Raw genomic sequence first — 24,615 nt, forward strand, 5'->3', positions numbered from 1 at the left:
ATCTGCATACTTGGGACTTTGCTGGTGCTGAACTGGCATATTTTCTATTGGATGTTATTCCAATTAATATCCCAACACAATTACTTAAAAAAAGTTACATAGTGGTATAATAATAAACTTTCCAGCAAATTTAGTGAGTTAAAAGGGAACCAGGGCCTTGGTGTGTGCTAAAGGGAGCGTGGGAACTGGGGTCCTGGAGAGCCACATGCCAAATAATAAGGATTTCTGAACAAATCAGATAACTGTAAATCAGATTTACTGTACATTGTAAAAATGTGTAACACTTTATAAAATGTAGCCTAAACACACTAACTTTAGTATTGTATATTTGCAGTAAGTAACATGGTTGAAATGTTGTAGTTACTGCTATGGCAAGAATCAAATAATTATTATGGTCAGAGTCTTTATCTAAATGAACTTATTTTATTCAAGTACATGCCAGACTAATAATGGGAAGCATACTAATGAAGTAAATCACATTGTAAATTAGGAAAATTATATAAAACTTCCAAGATAAATGACCTCTGAAACATGTACTATGGTAAATCTTACAGTCCATAAGATGAAACCTGATGTTTCAAGCTGGCAAAAATGATTACATTAATTTTTGCAATGCATATGTTACAAGGAATGCCATACAAAAAGAAAACTGCCACATCCATTAGAATGCTGTTTTACAATTAATGTTCCTTTCCATTTTATTGCTCAAATTTTTCTACATACTCAATTCTCAAGCGACTTCAATATGGATGACAGAAGAGTGTATAAGACTAGTTAAAAATTTGAACACACCAAAATATACAGATAGCTTTTTATAAAAAGGTGTGGAAATGATACATTACAAAATGTACCATCTTACAGTGACATATGCACACACGAAAACACCTGAAAGTGCTGATGCCATGCATTTATTAAATTCTTCATATGATGATGCAGTAATAGTCATTTTTAAACAATGAAGTGTCAACATACAGTGCCCAAAAGTTTTACTGCATGGTTTTGTTACACAAAAGCAAACCCAATCATGTACAAAAATGTACACATTGTTTTTCAGTGCATTTAAGATGCACCATTATTCAATCTTAACAAATCTCTGCTTTCAAGAGGAAGTTGTGATGTTTACATTCAGATGTTTTGCAAGTACTAATTATGCAAAATCATGCAAAAAATAAATGGTAGCTGCTTAAATGACATATACAGTAGGTGCATGCAATGATCACTCACTTACAAATAGTATTATAAAGCAACATCCATCTTATTCTTCAAATGACAAGGATACTCAAAAACATTTTTCATATTTCCAAAAATGTGTTTCTTTAAAAAAAACACAAGGTCACTACACAGTCAAACACCTTATTCTGCAATTAATCAGTATTCAGCAGTAAAAAGTGGCACAAGGTAACAAGTTATACTGAAAGCAGGTATTTTGCATTAAAACACATTCATAATTGAACTCTGCCAAATATTTCATTTTGCAGAAAATCTCAAAATGTTAATACATTTAGTAAAAGTAACAGCAATTTAGTAAACACTTACTGTTTATTAGTGCTTTCTGTACCACTATAGACAACTACAGTTAACAAACAACTTCAAATATATACAGCAAGTGTACACCTCCACTTTCTGGCTCAGAATCTGTCCACTTCACAAAATGGGTTATTATGATTCGAGAAGAATTCTACTGAAAACCACCGCCCCACCTTTCTGTTCTGAAACCTTAAGTTAAAACTAAAAGTTTTGATACTTGAGGAAACAAAATTCATTGTGTATAGCTACATGTAGCAAGCACGGTTGTAGACAAAATAAATATTTTGTAATCAGCCTTCAAACCTAGAGAATATGGTTTTCTGAAATCCATGGCTGTCTTCATCAGTATACCTCAAAAGATCATTGTCGCCCCCCTCCCCTATAAATTATAATTGTTCATTTCAGAACAAAATGCAGCAACCTAATAAAATATTAGCACTAATTTAGTCAGGTATCCTTGTTATTCCAGAGCCATCTACCATTCATAACCTTGGGTTATAAACTTACTCTCAGCTCATTACTTTGTAAGAAGCACCAGAGTAAAGTGCACAAATTGGCATTAGGCAAGGCAATGTTACAAAAAGAGGTAAGCACCAGGTCCAGAAGATAAAATATTGATCACATTTACTCAATGATGAAAATAGTACTGGTAACATCAAACCAACTTAAATTTTGCAGAATCTTGCTTGCTAATAAGAACTTCCAAAAGCCTGACTCTGGCTTTTATGCATTTATATTCTCTGTATTCTTCAATCATTGGAGCACGATCTTCTTTCTGTACATTTCTAGAATAATTAATCAAATCAATTTATAAACCAGGAGAAGAAAAAATGTATGGCAGTCTTAATCTTTTCTGTAATCAATTACACTTTAACTGTCAATTATTTAGTTCTAATATATCACAGTATAATTTTTTTGTTTAACTGATCCCAATTTATTATCAGCCAAGCAAAAAGATAACCATTTTCACATCTGATTTTGAATACTGATAAAATTGAAGTATACTGAGAGGCTTGTGTACAGCATAAATTTGTTGGGCTGAACTGCCTGTTAGTACTTCAAAATTCATTGCAAGGTGTCCCAGTCTAGAATAGAATTTGATTACATTCGGAACAAACTGGTTCTAATTCAAAAGAATTAATTTAGATGAAATTACTGATACTTCAAAAGCTTCCAATTCAGATCTGGTGTTAGCAAAACTAATTTTTTTTTTACATTCAGTACCATAAGCAACGTCATACACGATGTCGCTTTACTCAGCTTTGAAATCTTTCATCTACGAGGGTTGCAAAATGTTTCTAGTATTGTTTGCATTAAAAGAAAATATTGAGTACATGGTCTAAGTTTTTAAAATATGGAAAGACATGAAATTTTAAGGAGATGTATTTATGACAAAATTTAAAAGTAGAGAACATGGATGAAGAAAATCATATCCACACAACTCTTACTGGAACAAAAGCAACCAAGCCAGAGTTGATTCATTCCTTCAAATGTAAACTAATTAATCATACAATTGTTTAAAAAAAAACAGGGCCTGTGCAGATATAGACACATAAATAACTAAATAATTTCATGGTGACATGTTAGCCAAGTATTGTTTGAACAGATAAGTAAATGGAAGACTATGCTATCTGTGGATGGCAGATCTGAACTTCCTTTTGAAAAATCAAACAAGTGGCATGCACTTTATGTCCAAGTTGTTCAAAAATAAAATCACTTATCAATTCATGGTCTTTTGGTTAGAGAATGGAAAAGCAATGAGAACAAACCTTCCATTTTTTTGATAGAACTCCTCTTCAAACTCACGCAGTGTCTTGCGCAAATTCTTTCTGTCATCTCTTGCTTTCCAGAGTTGTTCAAGTAGTTCAGGCCTTAAAAAATATTTATGAACTTAGTGATTGAATTTAGGAATCCAGCAGTAATGGTAATCTCAAATATCCCTTTACCAATAGATGAATGCATCGGCTATCCTCATTAACAACTGATTAACCAACACACAGCAATCACCTTCTTGGCCAGTACCACCACTATTTGTGCCATTTTGTCTCTCTCCACCTCTGCCCTGTCACAGTTCTCTCCATCCCTCCATCACAAATGAAAACATGTTTGGTTTCTAATCTTCCCGAGATCTGATGAAAAGTCATTGACATGAAACTATATTTCTCTCTCCAGTTGCTGCCTGACTAAATATTTTTAGCAATTTCCGATTTTACGCAAGAGATATTGCCTCTGGTTCCTGCAGAAGACTAAAAGAGACAACATACGTTCTAAGAAAGAATTTTGCACCTTAGCTAATTTAATTGAATTTTTTTTTGAAGTTGTTACTATGCTTCTGGGCAATGTTAATTAACCCAGTCATGATCATCTACCTGCATTTTCAAAATGCCTAAAAGATGATTAAAAATGTAACCTTGTGGGATAAGCAGAAAGGTAGTACATCAGTCTTTAATCTTCTTGGATACCATCTATCAATGGAGTTCTGCTGTGATCAATATTTGTTAAACAGCCAAGACTCTGGAGCAGAAGTGTGCCTGCTGCGCACATGCTAAAATCAAAGCACAGTAGTGGCTGCACTCTGCTTCCAAAATTCATTTCAATTAGCTACTGATTATGGAAGCACTCCTCAGTTAAATGTGTACATTTAAAGCTTTCCCTAATATTCAATGCATTGAAAAAAAGGTGTTTCTTATGATTTGTACAGGTCTAACACTTGGTACATGAAAAAAAATCAAAACTCCCCAGGAAATAGAACAATAAAGACAAAGTGATCCGTCATTCAGACTTGGCATGCGAAACTAATTCTATTTCTCTGCTCTCCCTGTCAATAAAAATAAAACTCAAGTACTGAAGTATGACATTTTGATACGTAATCATATACTTACATTGATGCAGCATGTATGCTTGAAACTCCTAGGTCAAGGCCCAGTCTTACTGAAGTCTCATCGACCGTGGATGCAATTGTGTTATGGTCATTACCCAACTGATCCAAAAAAGTCCTAGCATGCAAGCCTGGCCTTAGGGTAACTGTGAAGTCTGCTGCCATATTACAATCCTCTTCGTGCTCCTCTTCCTAGAAAGAAAAGGTTGTAAGCATATACTCAGTCATTCTGCAAGAATAATTACTATAAATATTTAAATACAATTAAAATGTTAAAACCTTTAATTGACTCATCTAAGAACACCAATGTGACGAGACTACATGGGGCTACAGGAATGTGGTTTTTTTTTGTTGACATGAAGAGCAGCAGAAAAAGCTTTTACTAAGATTTGCCATAAGTGTTAACTGGAGATGAATGATGCAAGATAATACTGATAACCTTGAAGAACACTGTGAGCCCAACTCTGTCAGAACATGGCATTCAACAAACAACTAGCAGGGATACCTGGAGCCATGAGCAACTTCTAGGTTGTAGGTCATTTCATTAACACCTTAATTAAGATGGAGACAAGAGACTGCAGATGCTGGAATCTGGAGCAATAAACAATCTGCTGGAGGAACTCAGCAGGTCGAGCATCATCTGTGATGGAGGTGCTTTGGGGTGGGGGGGGGTGGTGGGGGAGAAAGAGGAATTATCCACTTCTGGTCCCTATCTCACCACTCCCCCCTCATCTATATTGGCCATCTCCCCTCTCAGTCCTGATGTAGGGTTTCAACCCCAAACATCGACAATTCCTTCCCCCCACCCCCGCCCCCCCACAGATGCTGCATTCTTCCAGAAAATTGTTTGTTGATCTTAAGATCCTAACCACAACTAAAAACAAAACCTCTAATTTCCCCTAGGACTATGCAGCAGATAGTGTAGAGGAATTTTTTTTTCAGATCTACAAATATTTTATGGCATTTCCCAATCATCATAATTTTACCTTTACAACATATATATGTTCACAAAATTTAAGTGATGGTAAGAATAGTGCAAGTCTTGCACGTTACATTACTTATCACCTCCCAGCCTCTCATCATCTCCACCACTTTCCTCTCTCCCCCCCCTCCATCTGCCCATCAACTCCTCATCACCTGGATCCATCGCTTGCCAGCTCCTGCCTCAGCCCTCTATATTGGCCAAGACCCCTTTACACTCTCAGTCCTAATGCAAAGTCTTGACCCAAAACATCAACTATTCCTTTGCCTCCAGAGATGCTGCCTGACCTGCTGAGTTCCTCCAGCAGTTTGTTTTTTCTCCAGATCCCAGCATCTACAGTCTCTTGTGTCTCCATGTTACATTACTTCACTTGCAGGCTTTTTCCATTAACTGTCTCTCTATGCAGTTATTAGAATTAGTAGTTTGGCTTGGCCATCAACTAATTTTTTCAGTATTTATTTTATTAATTCAAATAATTCTCTTCAAATAGTTCTAAATTGATCTTAAATAGGTACCACTGCACAGTCCACAAAATGTTCAATGAAATTTAATAAACAGGCAATAAGCAAAACAATTTGAAAAGCTGTGAAACTATAAAAAAAAACTACAGGTGATGATTTTGTGATATGATTAAACCTAACCTTTATTTCCTCAAAGAACTGAGTAGTTTCACCTTCAATGATTGGCTGTAATGTCTGGCCACGACGTTTGGCTGATGGAGAGCCCTGGAAGAAGATGAAGGAAGGATTTACTGTTAAGAAAGGCTAATGTGTCAGTTTGATTTCCTTAAAATACAAATTACCAAGTTAAAAACCGATCTCATTTTAAACGTAGCACTGATTCAGTGGCATGTATTAATTCAATTACATCAAACTGCAATATTCAAAATGTAGCAACAAATCAAATAAAGCAACAATCCTCACGTGAAAGAAAATATTAGACTAATTGAGGGAGAACACATCCATAATAGTGAATGAACAAACTTGTACTTATGAGTGAACTTTCAAAATAATGAATGAATCTATAGTAGGCTAATAAATTTAACCTGCGTTATGGTGTAAATTTAATTTAAAAGAATACCATAGCACAGAATTCCTTGATAACACTCCCAAGACATACATACTTAGGTTGGCTAGCACTGCAATTCCAATTATGTTTTTTTTTACATTTTACTAGTTTAAAATCCATCAGAGAATTGAGTGATAATCTCTCAAGGCTGCAAAATTTCTGCACCAAATGGTGGTCAATCATTAAGTAGTTTTGTTTTTATTTGTTTGCAGGATGTGGATCCATCCCTAATTGTCCCAGAACTGAGTCAACCACAGCAGTAGCGCTGAAGTCAAGAACAGATCAGACCAGCTATGGATCACAGATTTCCATCCCCAAAGAGCAGTGGAAATAGATGGGTTTTATGACAATCAGCTGTCTAATGGTTAACCAGCACTAGCATTTTTTTTAAATAAACAAAACACAGGTTTAATAAATTACTTGAATTTAAATTCTCCAAATGCTACAGTTGAATCAGAATTCACATCATGATTCTGGCTATTAGTCAAATAATGAAACCAATAATGCTACCCTAACCCTCCTGTACAAGTATATGCTATATACTGTACATTTACCACATATTCTGTATATAAAGTTGTTGATCTTTAAAATTATATCAACCAGCTGAAACCAGTGCCACTATAGCCACACACATGGTTAATTCTAATGGACAACATTGCTTATGCTCATTTATTAATGTATACATAAATAGAGGTGTATATTCTCGACTTTGGGAACATGCAAGTATGTGTCCCAAAAGAAGCTTGGGGAGTGAAAAATAGGCATGAAAATATTGCAAATTCCTACTTAAAATGATTAATATGCATTTTTTTTTACAAAAGCAATCCAATCACAGTACATCATGCTTTCTGTAGTATTTATACATTAGTTGGTACATTATAACAGTTGGCTAATCCTGTGCCAAAAAGCAACTTGCTCTACATTGGAAGAAATGGGATATTTCAGTAATTGGAAGAATGCTGCATAGAAGTAGCCAAGGTATCTTTTACACTCCTATGTATCTATTCATTTAGATGTAGCTGTGAAGAGGATGTGGCCACTTACCCTATTACACAATTTGTTAAATTTACTTACCAGCCGAGGTGAACTTCCCTGTTGTAACACTCAAGAGTCTGCAACAAACTCTTGTGTAGTAGGGTCATCTGAGAATTTGTATGAAGAACTTCTAGGTTAGCTGTGGATGGACTCTGCTACAGTACATTTACTCTTTTTCAGGTTCCACATGCTACAGCCTGTAATTTGTTCAAGAGGCAGGCCTAACTTCCATTATTCAAAAGTTTCAGACTCCTTAACAATCATGATCTTATTGTTTCTAGTGTGACAAGTCCCCAGGACTCAAGATGTTTCCTTTTCACTAAAATGTTCATCAGGCCAGATAGTTATCAGACCTCTCAATAAGATTGGTCAGCACTTTTTCCAGATAGAGTGGTGGAGGAGGAATAAAAGAGCATGTTTTTTGACATGTGGTATGTATGATGGGTGCTGTAATGTTTTGATGTATCTGAGAGATCAGATCTCTCTCACCTGCTTTCAGATATCAAATGCTTCTGGCTGCTTACCCGATGGCAGGCAATGAATAAAGATAGTATTCGCTACACTACAATTATTAGTATTTTTCCATTAATTTACTAAATTAGAGTATGAAAAACATTTACTAATACAATAGCCAAAGCTGCTGGCTGCTAAAAGAATTTCATGTACAGTCAATAAATAAAATAGGCTGACGCTGGTCAAATTTCTAAAAGAGACCTAATTAATGGTTTCTTTATCTCTCTCTTCTGAGCACATCTTTCATGTGATGTTATCCTATTGCCAGAGAAACTGAATAAAATGATTTTTAAAATACAGAATTCACTATTAAATACAAATAATGCATCCATTAAGAATCTGCATCACATACCATCCTTACACTGATACCACAGGAATCACCAATATCATTCATTCTTGATACTCTTTCTGCTATCCCTCACCCAAAAATCATTCATAAACACTTCGGGTTTCACATGTGCACTGCTGAAACATGTGCACTGCTGAAACCCAAATCCAACTCACTGCTAAATCACATAAATCCCTTAACTTCCAAGATCCTACCTGCATGAGAATACCCTTCCAAACAGGAAGACAGAAGGCATAATCCTCAGTTACCAGCCCAAACTCTGCCTTCATATCAATTACAATCCTCTCTTAGTCAATGTCTTAGGGAAATAAAACTCTTTAAAAGGAATCAATGCCCAATTTGACAATCAACTTGACTTCTCATGCCTTAACTCTCCATCACCAAGACTGCCCATTTCTGCCTCCACAACATCAGCTTTTGAACCCCTTATTCAATGTCTAGGTTTGCTAGATACTCAATTATTCCAATATCCTCCTGGTTTTCCTCACATCTGGCATCTGCTATAACATTAAGCTCATCCAAACTTCTGCAGCCTATATCCTAAATCAAATCCTGCTTACCCAACACTGTGCTCACTAATATAAAACTCCTAGTTCCTTGATGCCTCCTTTTAAAATTTCTATCCCACATTAAAATCTATCCATATTCTTAATCCACGTTTTCAACAATTCATTCCTATAATTTCTCCAACTCTCACATGCTCTTCATCTCCTATTTCCTTTATTCCAAGCCTTCAGCTTCGTAGCTCCCAAATTCTGGAAGTTACTAAATACTCTCCTTCAAATTCTTTGACCAAACATCTGATTAACTGTCCTCCTCCTTAGGCTGGTTTTCATATTTTGTTTGCTCATACTCTATGAACCTTGGCATATTTTATCACAAACAGAAAAACTTAATCTGAATATTTAAAGAGCTTTACACTTACAATAACTGGTGTCGCTTTGGCTAGCATCTGCTTCACAAGTCGATATCTATCATATAAAGGCTTCACCAGCTGCTTTTCTTCCCTAGTGACCTAGAAAATTAAATAAGCCTCATTAATAATTGAACATCAAGTATAGGTTCAAACTGCTAGGTATGCTAAGATACACTTTGGCAGAATAATTTGAGGGAGGACAACTTTCTTAACTGGTCTTGCTGATTCATCCACGTTAAAACAGTTAACACACCAAACATTCAAATATTATACTTTAAAAATTTTTGTATTTCATATAATTTGTTTCCAAGAGAATAGGATAAAGACTACAGTCTTATCCAGGTTTCAGTTTCAGATACAATCACGAATTATTTTTATCTTCACTCTGGCAATTTCTAATGCTATCTGTATCCCTGGCTTTATATGAAAATTTAATGCTCGAAAGTCTGTCCTTTTATTTGTCATTAAGTTGCTTAAGATACTAATGTCACATGAATACAGTTCTCAAATGTTCTTAATGTTCATTAACACTCATTCCTTCCAGATTTACTCATGCATCTCTACAATCAATTTACAAATGTTTTAATGCTGATCTGCATCAATTTTACTCCACTTGATAAACACCTATATTTGAGTTTGATCTACATAGCATGCTTAAATGAATTTAATGCCAGACACTTTCACTTGAGGTTTTTTAAAAAAATTGTCCTGATAATTATGCCAATAATAATAGATAAAAGAATATATACCGGACGTCCATGAATGCTCTCAAAATGCAAAAGACTCTTCTGAAGGGCTATTTTCTCTGCTGTTAAATGATTCTGTCTCATTTCCTGTCAGAAAGATAATTAGATGCAACTTGAATTAAAAAGTGCAATTATAATTGCAATCCTCAAAGCAAATGTTGCAAGCTAATTCACAACTTGCACCTCTTCAGTACTCATGAGTATTAAGTAATCAATTCATATTTTCCTCGTTGACACATTAAAATTAAGAGCATTCTTCAAATTACATCCGCAGTACTGCTTTGTCCCAAATCCTCTGCACCAAGCGGCCAAGAACTATGGATATACAGAGGGAACAGTACAATGTATTCAAACCATTAGACTTAAGATATTAATCTCAAAAAAGGAGCTCCACTGTTTCGAGAGCATTATCAGTCCAAAGCACTGAGCAACAAATGTGCAACTTACATCTACTTAAAGTATGAAAACAGATTAAATGTCAAATTAATTACAAACAGTTTATATGCTTGCAGTTTAAATGAGAACAAGTAGCATTAGAATGTATTCTATTGAATAAGTTAAAACCTACAGGCAAAAGGCTACTAAGCAATACCTTAATATCCTCTGGCCAGTCTTCCTCAGCTCGTTTCTCTTTAAGTCTTTTTAAGATTGTTTCTACTGTTGCTTCCATAGATGGCTTTTTCTCCTTCTCAGATGTTTCTTTATAAACATCTCTTTGCTCATGTTCCAGACAAGAACCAAAGCTCTTTGGAAGAGTATTGCTTCTTGGGCGTATTATAGGTAAAGTTTCTAAGTCGTTTTCTGAAGTTTTATATTTCATCTCTATTATGAAAGTACAAAGCAGATATCAGTGCCCATCAGTTCACTTGTTTACAGTTCACAAAAATAGATTCTGGCACACAAATCACGTTGTTCTACTTTATTGTGATCTCTACATCTTGAACACAATACATTAATAAAATTGTACATTGAACAGTAACCAATACCACAATGAGAATTTTTTTTCTCTGGATTTAATCACATTCCTGAAGCTGTGGAGGAGATAACTCAACTAGCAGTAAGTTGTAGCAAACTGTAGCAGTTACCTGAACGTAGATTAACTATTTATTCAATTACAAGCTTATTTAATGGCAGAGTAGATATGACCATATTATCTTTTAAAATCAATATCTCATCAATTAATACAACTTAATCAAATGCAGCTTTTTTTTTAAGGAAGAATGCTACAATTTCCACAGACATACCCAGCTAATAATATACAATTACTGGAGATTGTCAGTAGAGATAAGAAGGATGGTGGAAATTTAAAAATGTGGCAGGAAAGACCAGGATGGATACTTGCCTGGTGGCATAGTACAGAAGACTATTGGAGCTATAGATGATTGTTACAAGGAAAATTCAGCACCACTCAGGACAGCTGAGGGATAAGAGGTGAAAAAGAATGAACTACTGACTTTGTAACACATTCTGATTTTGTACCTTCTTCCATCAAGCAGCTACAACTGCAGTTGGACTCACTCAGAAGCATGTATGATGCTAAGAGTATCATAGGAACTTTAGTAAGGTGGTCACACCCAAGGTGCAGGTAGCAGGTAGTTGGGTAACCACAAGATAGAGGGGGTAGACAGAGATTGCAGGATTTACCTGAAGCCATCCACTTCACTTACAACTATATTGTTTTGGATACCAGGGTTGGGGTGGGGGCAGAATGTTCTTTCAGAGGAAAGCAGCAGCCAGGTCTGGGTCACAACAACTGACTCTGATGCACAAGAGAGGGTGGAGACGAGAACTGATAGGGGAGCAGACAGGAGATTCTGTGTCCATGAACAAGGCTCTAGGATGGTATGTTGCCTCCCAGGTGCCAGGGCCAAAGATGTGTCTGAGTGGTTGCAGAACTTTCTCAAGGGGGAGGGGGAGCAAACAGAGGCTGTTGTACACATTGGTATGGATAACATAGGCAGAAAAAGGGACAAGGTCCTGCAGAGTGAACATAGAGGTGGTTTAAACTAGTCTGGCAGGGAGGTGGGACCCCAAAGTAGCAGTATGGCAGGTGAAAAAGTTGAAGCAAATGTAGAAGTTAGAGCAACTTCAGACAGGGAGCAAGGAAGGTCTGATAAGACCAATTTGCATTTATTTTAATACAAGCCTGACCTGCAAGACAGATGAACTCAGAGCATGGTGCACAGAATAGGTGCATGGGTCTGGGATATTATAGCTTTTACAGAAACATGGTTGAAGGATGGGCATAGCTCAAAGTGTTCCAGGGTACATGAAATGTAGGCAAGAGAGGAGGGGGAAATTGCGTATTTGATTAGGGAGATCATGGCAGTACTTAGAGAGGATATTCCTGGGAGATTGCCCAGTGAGGCTATATGGGTGGAACTTGGAAATAATAAGTGGGTGATCACTGATGGGATTGTACTATGGGCCCCCCAATAAAAAACCCTCAAATTTCTGAAATGTGAACTTAGAAAATATAGAACTCCCTAGGCTTTGATGCTCTATTGTCCATAAAATCTGTGTAGTCAACATGCATAGAAGTCACTTATGTCAACCTTTGTCCTCAGCAAAGCAATTCTCTGCTTTTCCAGCAATGATACTCTTGGTCCTTGCTTTTAACAGGCTACCTTGGTAGTAGTCAATTTGCTCAGCCATTCTCATCTTTATTTCCCCTAATATAGCCCCTATCCTTATTCTAAGATACCCTTGGGATGCCAACATGCCTGAGGGCAGCTTCTGAACGACTTGTCTTCATCTAGCTAGACCAAATGAGGTTCATCGTGTGACTCTCAACTCTTCACAATATTCAGTAATTATTCAGCCAGAAAAAAATTACATGGCTTTTTCATTAAACTTCTCTCCACTTCCTTCCCTTCCATTTGCAACCCTCAGGCGAGCAGAATACAAGCCGCTTAATCCACTTAATGGCCAGCACTCCTTCCCTACTGAGCTCTATTGTGCCTTAGCCCAAAATACTGTATACATCTTTCTCTAAATTTCTCTCCTTCCTTATACATGCTTCTCCAATCTTAGTTTGTCTAACATCAGCCCTCAGGGAATGACATGTCATCCATTGCTACAGGCAAAGTTTCACACCAGATTCCCGCCGGAGAAGGGGGGGCAGGGTTCACGTTAGGTTCCTGGCTCAGTAATGGGAAGACGGGGTTCACACCAGGCTAAGTTATACAGCATGAACGAATGCCTTTTTTTTAAAAAAATAAAAGTACAGGGCATTTGTACCTGTGAATGTTTGGACCAGAAGACCAAGAATGCTACAACAAATCAGCATTCTATATAGTGCAAAGGATTCCTCCCTTTAGGTATATCACCTCCCCTCCCTCACCATCATCCCTCCTCAACACTTAGTCTTGAACCTTCTGTCCAAAGGAAGTTGCTATCCCAGGTCTAATCTGTTCTTCTCCAAAGATCCTTTAACTTGATATCACTTCCTAAATGCAGGCCCAAAATATTACTAATCAAGATTATGCATCCACCACACACTGAAGTACATATCAACAAAGATCACAGATGACTGTCAATGTGGGGAGAATAAAAGGGATTAGTGCAGGATTATTATAAATGGGTGCTTGATGATTGAAAAGGACTTGGTAGGCTGAAGAGCCTGTTTCCATGCTCTTATGAATATGATATTATTTGTTGCTATGGTGCATTATCTGCCCTCAATTTCATAAAATCTTTGACCCAATTGTCCACACCACATTGCTGATCATTTACAAAAAGCTGTGTTTATTTAATAGTTACATTTTGGGGACTTGGAAACACAACAGAATACCATGACTTGGTGTTCTTCCCATGAGCTATCCCAAAGTAAACTTACCTTTAATAGAAAAAGGGAAGCTACCCATGATGGCATAACATCTTAAACTAAATGGGGGTCACAAACTAAAACAAAACTGAGAAGGAGTGGTCAGGTCAACTAGGGGAGTTGTGTTTTACATTTTAGGAATTTAGTCAAGGCATAAGACGTACAGCAAAATATGACAAAACTTCTATAACATGCAGTCAGTGAGAATTAAGAGTGACCAAAATGATTAACTATGACAGTGTATGTATTGTATTGAAGCTTGTAACTAAAAAATTTGTCACTGATGCTTTAATGGGGATAGTCTAGCTTTTAATTTCAATTTTCCAGTTAATAGATTTCTACATTATATCTCCACAGGAAATATTAACTTTCAAAATGACCAACGTATACAACAGTCATGTCAAAAGGTCTTACCTTTAAATTGCTTACGTAACTTGACTAATTCATTCATCCATTTCAAAACCTTTGGATTTGCTACTTTGTCACTGTGGGATGGCTGGAAGAAAACAACATATTTTGCAATTAAATCAAGCACTAGCATAAAAATATTATTTCATAAACTTTTCCTGCCAAAGTTTAAACCGTTCACTAGTTATTTTTTAACTGGTATCAATCAGACTGCAACAGGTGTTTGCTTTTCTATGAAATTGAAAGCCAAAACAGCAAATTTTAAAAAGCTGTTATTTCCCATTGCACAGCTCATAGAAAAATATCATGCTTTAAATTTTCACTTGTATGGCTATGTATATTTATGCTCATTTTTTTCCCCCCTTTAACTACTTTCAAAATATTACAGTTGACTGAGGCAGGAGACTTAACCACACAAATTAACCAGACAGTGCAACAGAATACAGGGAAACAGTGCAAGGGAATACTACTCCAGAGGTTCTGCCTTTCAAGCTAGGAGTGCAAATACCTAGCCAACATTTGTCCTTTATCTATCGGTCCAGAGAAAATCATCTGGTCATTTATCTCAATATTGTTTGTCAGACCTTGCAAAGAGCAGATGCCATCTTTCCCTAAATTTTAACAGCAACTACATTTCAAAAAGTACCAGTTATCTACAAAGCATTCAGATAATTTTACACTGCTGTTTTGGTGTGTTTTTAAATTTTGTATCCATTTTCATACGATTATATTTCAAATTTTTGAGTCACTTGTCATTGCTACAAAATGCATCTATAGTCATAATATAGGTTATTCCAAGTCAGAGAAGGAGATCTTTGGAGACACAGGGTAGAACAGTAACAGTTTCATCAAATTTTAGACAGGTGCAAAGAATTTCTGGGAGTGAATTTCAGACACACACTTAAATGACTGAAAGTACATCTGCCAATGGTGAGATGAAAGGGTTGGGCAGAAGAGTCCACCAGAGGGGAGGGGGTAGAAAAAGAGAGGAAAAAAAAAATCGTGATGCAATGATTACTGATGATGCAATGAGCAAGTACCTAAGGATGTCATGAAAAGAATGAATAACCAGACTGAGAATTCTATACGAGGCCACAAAGATGGCATTGTAAGTAAGAGGGTTTGGTGCGGGGTGAAATACAAGCTGCAGGTAAATTGAAGTTTACAGAGGGTCATGGAGGACATCAAAATCACTGAAATGTCATATCTTGAAGTGACAAGGGTTAGATCAGATGTTAAACACCAAATAGACATCATTAGGATGGAGGCCGAGTAGGAAATACAGGGTTAGAAAAGCAACACAGAATGCAGTGTAGATATTACAAAATCTGATTAAGCCCAAGATTGTCACCTGATTTTTGTGGGTTGGGAGATGAGAAAAGGTGGTTAAGCTCCAAATTAGCTACAAGAATAAGACATTTGTGTAAAATGATTCAAAGCTGCAATGATTTTGTCTTTCTGCCAAAAATCAGAAACTTAATCTATAAAGGAAATATAAAAATGTCACTTTTGCAAAGGTTAATAGTGAATATATATATGACTATTTTAAACGTGTGCATTTTAACTGGTGAAGATTAATGCAATGCAGTGTCCAAAATAGACTGAGAAACTACAAGCAATTATTACAAAAAGGAAGAGAACCATAGAACCATGTATTGTGCCGTATTGTTCTATGGTTCTTCTATGGTTATTACAAAAAGGAAGAGAAAAACAAAGTATTACACATGCTCAAAATATATAATACAGGATATGCTGAAACAACAGGTCAGGTGACACTGTTACCTGAAACAACTGTTTCAATTTCATTACCCATCATCAATACTGAAAAAGTTAGATATAATCAATGATCTTTCATCAGAATTGGAAAATTACAGGTATAATTTTTATTTTTTAAAAATGTACATAGGGCAAGAGGGTCAGATGAAAGAGCAAATGAGATGGTCTGTGAGAGGATAGATGAGATTTTGCAAGGCAAATTGCAATTACAATGAATGAGGGGAAAAGGACCAGGAAGTGCAAGTAGGCAAATTACAGCCTTTTGGATTCAATACCAATCTTTTCAGTCAGCAGTTCTGCTCCTCCTATTTGCAGCCAATGACCCTACCTCAATTCCACTTTTCCATCTCTCCTCTCTCCCAACATCCATTTATTCTCTTAGAATGACAAACCTGTTCTTTTTTCTCAAACATCTCAGTGCTTCTTCCACACCCTCCTGTAACAACAGCTTCCATAGATTCCCAACCATTTTAGTGATTTCAGTCTCAATCAGGACTCTTCAACCAGGAGCAGCATCATCCCTTGCCGAGCTTCTTAAAAACAGAGTTCAGAAGAACAAGATTGCCTCTCATTCTTCTTAACTCTGAGCTTAGTCAACTCTCCCTCAAGAGGAAAATGTCATCCCAGGATTCAATCAAATGAAGCTTTATTGCACTGAGGCATACATATTCTTGCATGGTTAAAGAGATCAGATCTCTACATGGTCATCAGCAAATCTCTATTTCATTTCAGTCACATCTGACTCCTAAACTCAATTTTCCCTGTGATTAAAGCCATCATTCTTTGCTTTCCTGTTTGCTGTATCTCCATGTTATCACCTTTCTGCAGTTCATGCACAAGGACCACCAGGAACCCTGTTGGACCTTCAAAAACCAATACTTTGCCAATATCAGAAAGTTCAAAAACATTCTGCTTAATTTTTACTAACAAGTAGATACTATTACACTTCTACGCTATATTCCATCAGACATGTTCTTGCCTACTTGTTGAACAGGTCTATAATCACTTTGTAGTCTTTAATCCTGCTCATAAATTTTTCACCTGGTTTTGCTGCTGCAGTGAACTTGAATACATAATTTTTAAGCTGCACCTTTATCTAAATCAATATTTACAAATAGCTGAGGATCAAACACTGATTCTTCAAACACCCCACTATTTGCAGTCTCCAGCCCAAAAATCTGATATTAATTCCACTAACTACTCAACCATGCTAATACCTTGCCTATAATCTCATAAGGTTTCATTCTGCTTAATGGGCTCATGTGGCACCTTGTCACTTTTGAAACTCCAAATATAATACATGGTCCTCCTTTATTGAAACTGTTCATTACAATCCTGGTTTAAACCCTAAGATTCTCAAGTTAAGGGATGAAATTACAGAGGCTGTCAAAGTTATAATTCAGGGCCACATTGATGTGCATCTATCACCCATAATGGATTTTAAGAAATGCCAACATTGGGAATGAAGTAAGTGCAAGATTGAATTCAGTCTCAGTAAGAGCTGCTGCATATTGCTAAAAAAAACAGCTGTAAAAGATAGTCAATATAAAAGTAGGCTCATTGATGTGTAAACCAGAGAATTTTCACAGAACATGAAAATAACAGCACGTCAGGAGGATAGCTACACAATGAAATTAAATACATTTCGTTTTATCATGAGATACAAATTACCCTATCTAAAAACTCCACAGAAATCACAGTAGGAAAATGAATCCTTTACTGAGACAAACTTCACTGGCATTCGATCCAAATGGAGAAATACAAAGACAATTTAAATGTTGTATCTCTCTTCCCCTACATCACCCCCACACCCCCAAAATGTATCAGATTAAGACTTTGCCACCCTGTACTTTGCACTGAAAATTACAAAAGGTGTAGATTTTAAGTGTTTTGTTAATGATATCAAGTAGAAAACCTCCTAAAGATACTAACAGAAACAGCATGGGCCAGAAAGTCTTCTTTCTCATTAGCTACAGAGCCCAAGGTAACTGCTATGTAATAGTAGATAGAGATAACCACTAGCACTTGAAGGCATACCTTACGACAAATTCAATAACTTCAAGAGCAGAAAGGTTATTTAACTTGCTCTTCTAAGCATGTTATATCTTTCAATCCCTTCTCAACAATCCATCACATTCTTCCACACGAAGCACAATACTCTTTCATTCCAAGCCCACCTCATCCTTTACTCTCTATATGCTACACAAAGTAGTGTTCTCTTCTCACATTATAGCGTCTTAAAGAGATACGCAAGGCCTTTGGTCCACCAAGTCTTCATCGACCTTCAACCACTCATTTACTCTCATTATACATTAATCACATTTTTATTTTCCTCATGTTCCCATCAACGTCTCCCAGATTCTACCAATCACCTACAAACCAGGGACAATTTAAAATGGCCAATTAACCCACATCTTTGGGTTGTGGAAGAAAACCCACACAGTTACAGGGAGGGTGTACAAACTCCACACACAAGCATCCAACATCAGGATTTCCATTATGCTGTTAGCATTCTAAAATTCATATTGCCAAATCCTTCCTTCAGTCCTTTCTCTCCTATTTTATATTCATCACCCATCAATGTTCCATCCAGCTCGTCAAGCATACTTCATTTCCACTACGAGCCCACAAGTCCCCATTTACCCTTCAATTCTCACACACTTTCCACAGGGCCAAACATCATTAATGTTGAGAAGAACCTCAAAGGTGAAGCTGGTCATGTACTTGAACAGATGGCCAATTCCCTACATCCCAACTAACTACATTGCATTCTCAAGTGTTTTATATATGCAAGTCCAGTTTCTGTGTACCATCCCAACTCATGGAACTTTTTTTCTAAATCTTTTTCAGCACTCAAACACAAGAACAGGAGTGGTAGGTCATTTGGCCCCTCAGTCCTGCGTCAATGTGATCACGGCTGCTGATCAGCCCCAGGCCTCATCTCCTCGTGTGCCAGAATCCCCCAGCCCTCAATTTCCCAATCTTTCAAAAATTTAACTAGTACTTTAAATATCCCCAATGATCGAGCCCCATAACCCTTCAAGGTAGAGAATTCCAGTGATTCACCGAGTTTTTATGTGCCTCAGTTTTAAATGATTGCCTCCAATCTTGTAACTATATCCCCTCTTTCAAGATGCTCTCACTATTTGAAACAGCTCAACATCCACCTTGTCATGCCTCTTTCCTCCTCCCCCCCACCCCCCCGTTCGCCTCCAGGTTCATGCAGGTTTCAATAAGGTTGCTCCTCATTCCACAACAAAATAATCTAATTTCTTTAATTGCTTGTGATAATACAACCCTCTTACTCCAGGAATTAGTTTAGTTGTTCACTTTTGGATTGTTTCCAATGCCAATACATCTTTTCAGATGTATTCTATTCTGCCTCCCCTCTTTTGTCCACCTATCACTGCTCTGCTTTTCCCTCCTATGTATTGGGCCTCCCCTTTTCCTATCTTCAGTCCTGAAGAAGGATCCTGACCCGAAACATTGACTGCCTGCTTTTCTCCACGGATGCTGCCTGTCCTGCTGAGTTTCTCCAGCATCATCGTGTTTTTTTTAAATCTAAATTCCAGCATCTGCAATCCTTTTGTTTCTCTTGTTTTTCGGAATGAGGCTTATTATCACTGACATATATTGTGAAATTTGTTGTTTTGTGGCAGCAGTACAGTGCAAGACAAAAAGACATAAAACATTGCTACGAGTTACAAAATTAAATAAATAGTGTAAAAGAGGAATAATGAGGTAGTGTCCATGGACTGTTCAGAAACCTGACAGCAAAGAGGAAGAAGCTGTTCCTGAAACATTGAGTGTGGGTCTTCAGGCTTCTGTACCTCCTCCCCAATGGTAGTAATGAGAAGAGGGCATGTCCTTCTTAAGTATTCTTAAATAAGGGGACCAAAATTGTGCAAAGTACCCCAGATGTGGCCTCACCAGTATCCTGTACAATCATCATACTTCCCCATTTCTAAAAACCAACTCTCTTGCAGTGAAGGCCAAGTGAGGGGGGAGGGTGCGGTTCAACAGATTGGAAAAGTATGGATGAAGTAAAAAGGGAAGGACAGTTCAGGAGAGGTTAGTGAAGTTGCCAGAATAAAGAATAAGACAGAAAGTTTAGAAAGGGATAAGAATTTAACTTCAGGCAACATGGAGACAAATTTGAGAAGAAGGGTGGTGAATACAGGACTGAAGGTGTTAAACTTGAATGCACACAGTATACGAAATAAGGTAGATAAGCTTATAGCACAGTTAGAAATTGGCAGGTATAACATTGTGGGCATCACAGAGTCGTGGCTTCAAAGAAGATCACAGCTGGGAGCTAAACATCCAAGGATACGCATCCTATCGAAAAGACAGGCAGGTAAGGCAGAGGGGGTAGGGTGGATCTGTTGGTTAAAAAAAATGAAAACAAATCCTTACCAAGTGACATAAGATCAGAAGATGTAGAATCCTTGTGGGTAGAGTTAAGAAACTGCAAGGGTTAGAAGACCCTGAAGGGAGTTATATACAGACCTCTGAATAGTAGCCAGGACGTGGGGTGCAAATTACAACAGGAGATAGGAGATAGAAAAGGCATGCAAGAAGGGCAATGTTACGGTGGTCATGGGGGATTTCAATATGCAGGTAGACTGGGAAAATCAGGTTGGCACCGGATTACAAGGGAAGGAATTTGTAGAATGCCTACGAGATGGCTTTTTAGAGCAGCTTGTGGTCAAGCCCACTAGGGAAAAGGCAATTCTGGATTTGGTGTTTTGCAATGAACTAGATTTGATTAGGGAGCTTAAAGTAAAGGAACCCTTAAGAGGTAGTGATCATAATATGATTTTCACCCTGTGGTTTGAGAGGGAGAAGCTAAAATTGGATAGATCAGTATTACAGTTGAGTAAAAGGTAACTACAGAGGCATGAGAGAGGAGCTGGCCAAAGTTGATTGGAAGGGGACCCTAGCAGGGATGATGGTAAGAACAGCAATGGCAGGAGTTTCTGGGAGTAATTCGGAAGGCGTAGGATCATTTCATCCTAAAGTAGCAGCATTCTAAAGGGATGATGAGGCAACCATGGCTGACAAGGGAAGTCAAAGACAGCATGAAAGGGCATACAATATTGCAAAAATTAGTGGGAAGCGAGAGGATTGGGAAGCTTTTAAAAACCAACAGAAGGCAACTAAAAAAGCAATAACAGGAGAAAAGATGAAATATGAATGTAAGCAAGCCAATAATATAAATGGAGGACACCAAAGTTTTTCAGATATATAAAGTATAAAAGAGAGGCAAGAGTGGATATCGGACTGCTGGAAAATGACGCTGGAGGTAGTAATGGGGAACAAAGAAATGATGGACGAAAATACATAAATGCAAAATTTATGTATTTTGCGTCAGTCTTCACTGTTGAAGACACCAGCATCATGCCAGAAATTCCAGAGAGTCAGGGGGCAGGAGTGAGTGTAGTCGCAATTACTAAAGAGGTGATGTTTGGGAAGCCGAAAGGTCTGAAGGTGGTTAAATCATCTGGACTGGATGGACCACACCCCTGAGTTCTGAAAGAGGTAGCTGAAGAGACTGTGGAGGCATTAGTCGTGATCTTTCAAGAATCATTAGATTCAGGAATGGTTCCAGAGGACTGGTAAAATTACAAATGTCACCCCACTCTAAGAAAGGAGGGAGGCAAAAGATAGGAAATTATAGGCCAGTTAGATGTTAAGAGTCCATGAAGGATGAGGTTTCAGGGTATTTGAAAGCACGTGATAAAATAGGCCAAAGTCAGTGTGGTTTCCTCAAGAGGAGACCTTGCCTGACAAATCTGTTGGAATTCTTGGAGGAAGTAGCAGGCAGGATAAACAAAGGAAAGTCAGTGGATGTTTACTTGGATTTTCAGAAGGCCTTTCACAAAGTTCTGCACATGAGTCTGCTAAACAAGAGCCCATGGTATTACAGGAAATGTACTAGCATGGATAGAAAATTGGCTGCCGGTGACTAGTGGTGTTCCGCAGGGGTCATTGTTGGGTCCACTACTTTTCACGTTACATGTCAATGATCTGGATAACAGATTTGATGGCTTTGTGGTCAAGTTTGTGGATGATACAAAAGGTAGATGGAGGGGTAGGTAGTGTTGAAGAAGCAGGGAGTTTGCAGAAGGACTTGGACAGGTTGGGAGAATAGACAAAGAAGTGGTAGATGGAATACAGCATAGGGAAAAGTATGGTTATGCACTTTGGTAGAAGAAATAAAGGTGTAGTCTATTTTCTAAACAGGGAGCGAAGTCAGAAATTGGAGGTGCAAAAGGACTTGGGAGTCCTAGTGCAGGATTCCCTGAGGGTTAACTTGCAGGTTGAGTCAGTAGTAAGGAAGCCAAATGCAACATTAGTATTCATTTCAAGAGGACTAAAATATAGAAGCAAGGATGTAATGATGCTCAGGCTTTAGAAGATGTTGGTCAAACCACATTTGGAGTATGTTTTGGTTCCCATATCTAACGAAGGATGTGCTGGTGTTAGAGAGGGTCCTGAAAAGTTTTACAAGAATGATCCCTAGGATGAAAATGTTAATGTATGAGAAGCATTTGATGGCTGTCAGCCTGTACTTGCTAAAGTTTAGAAGGATTGGTGGGGCGGGGGGCGGAATCTCATTGAAACCTACTGAATATTGAAATGCCTGAATAGAGTGGATGTGGAGAGAATGAATGTTTCCAGAAGTGGGAGAGTCTAGGACCAGAGGGCATTCAGAATAGGACGTCCCTTTAGAACAGAGATGAGAAGGAATTTCTTTAGCCAGAGGGTGGTAAATCTGTGGAATTCATCACCACAGATGGCTGTGGAGGCCAAGTCATTGTATATTTAAAGCAGAGGTTGATAGGTTCTTGACTGGTAAGGGTGTCAAAGGTTATGGGGAGAGGGTAGGAGAATGGGGTTGAGGTTGAGGGGGAAAAATAAATCAGCCATGATCAGATGACGGAGTAGATGGGCTGAATGGCCTAATTCTGCTCCTATGTCTTATGGTCTAATATACCATGTGTCTTCCAAACCACTTGCTATATCTGCCTGCTAACTTCTGCAATTCATGCACAAGAATATTTTGAACCCTTCGTACTTAGCTCATCTGCAATAAGAACTTCATGAGAAAAACAAAGGCAGGAATCATCTTGAAAAAAGGAGCACATGGCTCATCCTCCATCGGTTCAGGTTCATGATTTAGAGTTGGACAGGCAGGTCCAAATCTGGAACAGGGACAAGTACAAATACTAGGCAGCAGCAAATACTGATGGCATCTATTGCTTGGAAAAGTCCACTGATGGATAAGGTATTTTCCCAGCTCTGCTGAAAAGGGTAGAAAAAAAGCTTATGTGCATTACATACTGGAATTGAACAGTAAAACCGATCTATTTGTGCAACCTGTGCATTTCAAAGGTCAGAAAATTGCTCCAGATTCCCCTGTACGAAAGGAGCAGTTATTCATGCATGTACATGGGTTGTGTCCAACATTTGGAAGCCACCTGCACTAAATTCATTTGCACGTGCATAACCCAAAAACAGAATCTTAAAAATCTGTCCACTAATATTCTGTCAGAAGATTTTATTTTATAGCCTTTAGAGAGAAACCAAGGACAAATTCAACTGGATATTTTCTCTGGAACCTACAAAAAGAATTACCATTCACATCCAAAGATTCTGAATGTGTTTACTTTCAGAAATCTATAAACATGCATCAAGTTTCTCAGGTTTGAAGTATAGAAATTGCTCATCCTGTGGGGATTGAGAACTTTGTTTTTCTGCCAAAGTCCAAAACATACTGAAAAATTAATGTTCATGTTATTCCTAGCAATGATATTTAAAAATGGTAACTATTTTCATTATGAACTTCGCATTTATAGATTAATAGTGGCTTTGGATTCTTTTAATATTGTGTATAACTTCTTTCATTCACATTTTTTTTAAACTTTTTTTTCTATATGTAGTCTTTCAAATCATTTTTTGTTCTTGATGGAACTTTTGTTCAGCATAACCACCTAAAACTATCTGTTGCACAGAAAAGTGCAATTGGACATACCACAGGGAAACTGTTGCATGTCACTGGGAACTCTCAAAATCTGAATAAGTTTTCTTTGTGCTTTCAATACCCACTAAATAGAAACACCACACATCTCTCATTACTGTGTTTGAATATGGGCAGGAAATTCTGCATTGCCAAAGGATGTCAGTACACTCGATGTATATTTTTTGCTTAGTAATATATCCAATAAAGATTAAATATTCCTTGAATGAAGGGAAATTTGACAAAAATATTTGAGTGTTTAGCTTAGCAGCAATCCATTATGCCAATCAACATTCAGTTTTTAAAAAGCTCACCTTGTACTTTCGATCCTTTTCAAATTGTTCTTCAAATAACTTTATTTTCTTTTTGATATTCTGAATTTTTTTAGTCAGCTGCAATTGAGTCTGCTCTTCCTTTTCATCATCTTTGGAATCAAACGATGATCTTCGAGGTCTTGAAATATAATTACAATATTTAAGAGGAAACTTAAAACTTCCACTTAAGAACAAGTATAAAATCATTAGCTAAAATCTCTCAATTGTGATTTATAACAAGTTGGTCATGAAAT

The 24,615-nt window shown here is 37.4% G+C and overlaps 1 protein-coding gene across 5 annotated transcripts in view; it reads right to left on the reverse strand.

Moving 5' to 3' along the window:
- Window positions 1–323: 323 nt before the first annotated feature.
- The window catches only part of LOC127569266 (protein FAM13B-like), a 91,551-nt gene continuing 67,259 nt past the window's right edge, over window positions 324–24,615 (reverse strand). For 2 of the 5 annotated variants that reach the window (XM_052013739.1, XM_052013737.1), the window contains 9 exons: window positions 24,362–24,500; window positions 14,255–14,336; window positions 10,607–10,836; window positions 10,018–10,101; window positions 9,278–9,367; window positions 6,029–6,112; window positions 4,410–4,597; window positions 3,297–3,398; window positions 324–2,312 (listed from right to left, as the gene is read on the reverse strand). In XM_052013739.1, coding sequence (XP_051869699.1) covers window positions 2,183–2,312; window positions 3,297–3,398; window positions 4,410–4,597; window positions 6,029–6,112; window positions 9,278–9,367; window positions 10,018–10,101; window positions 10,607–10,836; window positions 14,255–14,336; window positions 24,362–24,500 — 1,129 coding nt within the window. In that variant the 3' untranslated portion in view covers window positions 324–2,182. The remainder of the gene's footprint in view (window positions 2,313–3,296; window positions 3,399–4,409; window positions 4,598–6,028; window positions 6,113–9,277; window positions 9,368–10,017; window positions 10,102–10,606; window positions 10,837–14,254; window positions 14,337–24,361; window positions 24,501–24,615) is intronic. The other 3 variants (XM_052013741.1, XM_052013738.1, XM_052013740.1) reach the window with 2 other exon arrangements.

This window comes from Pristis pectinata, chromosome 4 (genome assembly GCF_009764475.1).
Source record: "Pristis pectinata isolate sPriPec2 chromosome 4, sPriPec2.1.pri, whole genome shotgun sequence".
Classification (NCBI taxonomy): domain Eukaryota; kingdom Metazoa; phylum Chordata; class Chondrichthyes; order Rhinopristiformes; family Pristidae; genus Pristis; species Pristis pectinata.